Genomic DNA, 6,484 nt, shown 5'->3' on the forward strand with positions numbered 1-6,484 from the left:
CCTTCCACAGAAATTATTTTTAGTTAGCATATAGCTAAACTTTAATGATGGTTATACAATAGCAGCTGCATTCTGGCACAATAAGCTGTATATTCAATTAACGTATGATCCGATTAGTCGACTAATCGAAAAAATAATCGGTGATTAATTGACTATAAAAATAGTTTATGGCAGCTCTATAGTTGTGGTAGAAGGAAGGATCTTTACAGTGTTATTACTTTATATGAGCAAAAATGGCAATAATTTACAGGAACATATGATGCTAGTTTCTTATCATTTGCATATATATTTCTTATCATTTGTAAGAGTATTAATTAGGAGTGTAACAATACATCGACCTATATTGGTATATCAATTTGAATGGTTCTTGATTCAGTTATATCGTGGCATATTGAAAATATTGACCTATATCATCATCATATGCTCAGTGTGAATCGATATCGTATGCCCATTAGGRTTGGGCATAATCATATCGTGTGCAATTAATCTTCAGAAAAACAATCGATTAATTTTTGGCACTTGACGATTAATACGATTAATGCCACCCAGCAGACTAACTGCTTGGTGCTCCTCTCTGGTTCAAATATAACAAACATTTAAAAACGTTGTGTAATTTATTTATCTATCAACACAATTTAAAGTTTGATGTATAGCCTGAAGTCTGTGATTTTGACACAATTTGGAACAGATTTTTACGAAGAGCCAATTTTCTCCCTATAAATTGGTCATGTGACCAGGATACAAGGGTGTCCAGGGACTCYGGGGGATTAATCGTCAAATTAATCGTTATCAGCTAAATACCACAATTAATCGTGATTAATTTATTTGCCAATATTGCCCAACCCTAATGCCCATCTAACAGTCATTGTGTTAGATGGGCATATATATTGCATTATATCGATCGCAGACGTGAATTTAATTTAATTGAAATCATATCATGACAGACTTTTTGATATTGAGAAATACCGAATCGTCATCCAAACATATCGATGTAATATCGTGTCGTGATAAAGCTGGTGATTTACACTCCTAGTATTAATGTTGATTTTGGAGTTTAAATAAACCCTTTTTTTACGACCAACTAAATATCTTAGATCTGTAACTGTATAAACTTCAAATTGCTGTATAAAACTGTATAAAACTGTATTGTCAGAATATTTTAACAGAATCTCTATTTTATAAAGTTAACTTTTATCAAAAAACACCTCTAATTGGATATCTAGACTGTATAGACAAAAGATAATATTTGCAATTGCATACATAAATAGTGTACTTACTAAAATATTATTTGAAGTATGGCCTGAAAATAATTCAGCTTCTTTCATGTATTTAAAACAATGACTGACATGAGGATGTGGCCCAGATATCCACTACAGGATATCTGCTGCTTTAGTATATGAGTGGCTCACAGATTTGATGCATTATAACATTAAAGAGTTTTCAAATTGTTTACTTGAGTTGAAAATATAAAACTAGTACATTTTTGTTATTTGTGCTCAAGTGAAATAATTCAGTTAATTTACAGCTTTTGTTACAACTTTGTTTTGGATAAATCGCCTCAGGCCCTGAACAATAAGATGTAATGAAAAATTTGTGGTTTTTGTTATTTTATAGATTAGATAGAAATAATTAGTATCTGTCATTATTTTATAAAAACTCTGTAATACTTTAATGAAGGCAGAAAGAAATATTTCTGATATTTATATTACTGCATGACTTTAATTCAGTTTTTTCCACTTTGCTTACATAAATATTACCATACAGATGTCTATTTAAATACATAACAGTAGTAAGTAATCAGAATTTGTTAGACATAAGTTTACAGAATTACTGATGAATTCTTGTACATAAACACACCACATCAGGTTGTAATTATCCATTCATGTGGGGTATCATTTTTCAAAAGCCAGTAGGTATTTTTTTATAAGCATACTTCACAACAGAAAAAAAAGTGGTGAAAATTGCTTTTTTGTTTATGTCTGAAAGGTGAAGCAACAAACTGTTGATCAACAAGAGCAGCAGCTTATTCTTTTTTTGTCTACTGTATGATTTTCTAGTTTAAAATGAATTCAAACCACTAAATGACAACATGTCAGCTTTCTCATGACTGGAAAAACGCTGTCAGAGAAAAATGTGTGCAGTTCCCTCGTGTTTGCTCAGGAGTTAGTTGGTGTAAGCTTATCAGAATCAAACAGCCAAACAGAACACTGCCTTGGTGCTTGGGAAATATCAGAGCTGTTACCATCACCCACCCAGAACTCAGACAGTGGATCAAAGATTGATGTCTAATTTCAGGAACTAAAGATGTTGCAACTTCTGCCGTGTTTATTTGTCATGTTGAAATGAGTTCTTGATATGACAAAACAAGAACCTGTGAATGTTGTATTAAATGGAGCCATGCCTTTTTTTTAATTATGATTATGTTCTGCAGTTATTCCTTTATGTGTAATTCAAAAGATTTAAATGTATATTTAAAGACGTAAAGTTTAGACCATAGTTCCAACAACTGTTACACATTCAGTATGTATAAATGATGATAAAATATTGCGAGTATTCATATTAATTCAAAAAGTATTTTTAGTGTTGATGGTCTTTGATGTTGATACTGATGTTGATTATTCTAGCTCTAAAAACAACTCTATTCAATCCGAACTTGTTTCAGATTTCAAATGTCAGCCCTGTATGTACTGTATACATGTAGAAATGTTCACATAAAACTGACAGATTTTATTTTTTTTATCCTGCAGCTATGTGGATTCGCGTTGATTGTCGTGGGAGTCATGGTTCAGGTGTCTCTGAACAAAACCTTATTGATTAAGGATGTGTCCGCCTCAGCAGGTCCCATTGTCATCATCTCAGTCGGTGTCTTGGTTTTCTTCATCGCATTCTTCGGCTGCTGTGGAGCCTGGAAAGAGAACCAGTGCATGGTCGTGACGGTAATCCACACTGCATTTTTTAAACCACAGAAATATTAAAAGTTTAAAGGGGACCTATTATGCAAAATTCACTTTTTAAAGTTTTTTTTTACTCAACTTTGGGTATGTACTTCTTAAAAAAACAGTCCCAGGACCGAAAAAAAATGCACCCAGGGGCATATTTACTGTAAGTAAATGTATTTTTAATGTATATTAACGACAGGTTTTATACTTTCGTCGTATTTATTTTTGCTCGTTATGAACACGTTTTCTCATGTACCTCTATTGTTTAGCTTATTAAAGCCTTGTTAAAGCCTATTTGTTTGAGTTTCTGAGGTATTTTGACCTCTGCTGCTCCCTGCTCTGGTAACAGCATGTAGAGTGAGCGCAGAGCAGAGGAGGGAGAGGAAAAAAAGAAAGAAGCTGCGACCACGACTCTGCCTCTGGGTCTCACATGCAAACGCTGGCTTTGGAGGGCGGAGTTAATGTCAACAGATTTTTGGAGGGCGTTACCAACAGAGCTCATTAACATAAACAGCTCTTCTGAACTGAAGTCAGAGCAGGCAGAACTAGAAAATGGGAAATTTTATTATATGAGAATTATTTTGTGCATTAAATTGAATGAACATGGTCTGGATAGCTCACAGACATACCATAAAAATTTCTAGGACATATAATTGGTCTCCTTTAACCCATAGAATTTATCTGGTTCAAAAAATAAAGATTGTTTTCAGAACATGCGTAGTCTGTCTTGAAAAAGGAGTTAATCTTTCTCTTTAATATTCTTCAATCTTCTAAACTCCAGTTTGCTGTCCTTCTCTCGTTGATCATCATTGCTGAGATTGCAGCAGCAATCCTCGGATACGTCTTCAGGAACAAAGTGAGTGTAGATTTATTTTTGTGGTCCTGTCATTTCCTACAGAAGTTGTGATCTTTATGCTGTGTTTCCCACATAGATCTCAAAAGTCGTCCAGGATAGCCTCACTGACATGATCAACAAATACGGGAACAGCTCCAAAGAGACCCAAGATGCTGTGGATAAACTGCAGGAGACCGTATGTTCAGCTTCAATCTACTTCACACTCCCTCGAACTGCAGAAATCGTGTCGCAGTTTCATAATGAAATTTTTATTCTCAGCGTCGACTCGGCCGCCCCTTTAGTCACAACCTGCCGGCAGAACTTTTTACCCCCCTCCACATAAGAACTTATTTAGTGATTGGTCAGAYGTTWGTGGGAATGTTTCTTCACACTGAAAGCGCTTAAATGCTGCATTTTGCTTCAGTCACTCGCTTAAAAAGATTTAAAAAACACTCGCTTTCAGAAGCTGACTGTTGTAGGCCAGTGATTCCCAAGTTTCCCAAGTGTGTAAAAAAATAATTAAAAATAGGTGTGGTATATGGAGGGCCCTGTGATTTCCACCATGCGGAAATTGCAGACTGAATCACAGAATTGACACAAAATGGAATCCAGTATAAAACATGAAATCTCACAGAATTAGCTAATTTGGAGTATTTGATGTATTTTGGATGCTGCTGTTTCCTGCACCTGCCATTACCTGGTTGAATTACTTATTCACTTTCAAGGCAGCACATTTATCTTTGTTTAATTTGAGTTGGAAAAAAAAGCATGAGAATTAAATGTTCTAGGGGGTTAAATAAAGAGTTTTTATGTAATAATCAGGTGTAGTACATGATAGTTTTGGAGAATTGTCATTAAGTTTGATAGAGGGGGTACTAGTGATATGACAAAATGGCTCAGGGGGTACACACATCTAAAAAGGTTGGGAACCACTGTTGTACGCTACCAGGAAGTGAATGTTTATAACCATAGTCAATTGGCCAGAAACTTGTGGATAGAGATAAAACAGACGTTGTGCACGGAGGAGTCTGTCTGATAAAAACTGTGGAGCTTTAACCGCGACAGATTTGTGCACAAATAACCGGGTAACGGGTCTCGGACATTTTTATCGGCATTGTAGACTCCAGCTGGAAGAAACCCCACGCAGTGACGTATACTGCAGCGGGAGGGGTTTTCCAGGAGCTCGGCGCGGTGTGTCTCAGAGGCTATGAAAGGTGTGCGAAACCGAACGCCAAACATCCATGTGACCGCACATCGCCTGGTCGGTTTTGGAAGGACTATGTTCAGGCCTTAAATCTCTTAGTCACTGTTTAAATAGGCTGACAACACCTTGTCATAAAACTACTGTGTCCTGTTAATGTCCTGCAAGTTGTCAGATTATTATCCTTTATTCTGTTGACACAAGTTACTGCACATCCTTGCACTGTGTGTCAAACCTGACTGACACGTGTCTAACCAAGGTTTTACTCATTTTAGTGGAAGTGCTGTGGCGTGAACAGCTCCTCTGATTGGAAGAACTTCAGCCCTGATGGTGGAACAGTGCCAGACTCATGCTGCTTGAATGTCACTAAAAACTGTGGAAAAGGCACCATGACAGACGCCAGCAAAGTCTACCAGAAGGTAAACCCATAGTTTCATGATTGTCTCAGTCTGTTATTATTGGTCAGGATTTTATTTTGACATTATTTTATCTGTAGTGGATCTAGAGACACCAAACAGGAGGCAGTTGTTGACTCTTGGCTGGATGAAGTTTTTGAATCTCAAGACTTAAACTGAGACCAAACAGTGTCTACATTCCATTTAGCTGGAATGTAAATATTAGACAGAAACATGACTCAAGTTGAATAACATTTGCTCTTTGACGAATAAAACACATTTGARCACATACTTATCATACAGTGACAAAAACACATCCTGACAGAGCCCCTCTCACACATGCAGCTCTCTGTCTGGTGCCAACTAAACATGTTGGTGTGTGACTGACCTCACCTGGCTTTTCTGCAACTTTATGACAGAAATGGGATTTGTTATATTGTAAAACATTTTTGGTAGTAGAGTTAGATATCAAACTGTGTTTCATTGCTCTGTGCAATGACGGTAAAGTTGAATCTAATCTAATCTTTAGTTAAATTTTTAACAAAACTGTTCAAAATATTTTTGAGACTTTTTGGAGGCAGTCTCACTTATTGTTTTGTTCAGTTTAGTCTGATAAGCAGTGGTGGGCACAGTTCCGTTCCCCTAAAGCACTAATAGGGGAACTAATTTCCTGATTAGTGCTTTAGGGTTTTTGCTCATTTTAAAATGTATTAGTTGATTAGCACTTGCTAAATTTATAGATTAAAGTTAGAAGCACTGACTGAGGTCTATAAATGTTATTGATCATTTGATTGATGTTAACAGCTGATGGTGAAAGCTGTCACACATGTTGTTCATATGTGTGTCACTTTTCCACTAGATGACAATATATGAACTCAAACACAGCTGTGGGATGTCAGTAAGTCTTAAGAGAGCAACATGGCAACATGTGACTCGTTGTCTGTTGAAGAATGTTCATGGTTTGACTGGGTTATTTTAGTGCCTTAGAATTATGGTGCGTTCACACCGAACGCGATTTCAGCATCAGGAGCAGCAGGTTTACATGCAAAGTCTATGGTGGATGTGCTTCAAGCAACGTCGGGAAGTTCTGCGGCGCCTCAAGCGCGATTAGAGC

General features: G+C 36.5%; 1 protein-coding gene across 1 annotated transcript in view; it reads left to right on the forward strand.

Annotated features, from left to right (window-relative positions):
- The window catches only part of cd63 (CD63 molecule), a gene marked incomplete at its 5' end in the record, with an annotated part of 11,776 nt that overhangs the window by 3,597 nt on the left and 1,695 nt on the right, over positions 1–6,484 (forward strand). The window contains 4 exon segments of the mRNA XM_014016235.1: positions 2,748–2,936; positions 3,721–3,795; positions 3,872–3,970; positions 5,251–5,394. Of these exon segments, the coding sequence (XP_013871689.1) occupies positions 2,748–2,936; positions 3,721–3,795; positions 3,872–3,970; positions 5,251–5,394 (507 nt within the window).

Source organism: Austrofundulus limnaeus, unplaced genomic scaffold, assembly GCF_001266775.1.
Source record: "Austrofundulus limnaeus strain Quisiro unplaced genomic scaffold, Austrofundulus_limnaeus-1.0 Scaffold141, whole genome shotgun sequence".
In the NCBI taxonomy this organism is placed as follows: Eukaryota; Metazoa; Chordata; class Actinopteri; order Cyprinodontiformes; family Rivulidae; genus Austrofundulus; species Austrofundulus limnaeus.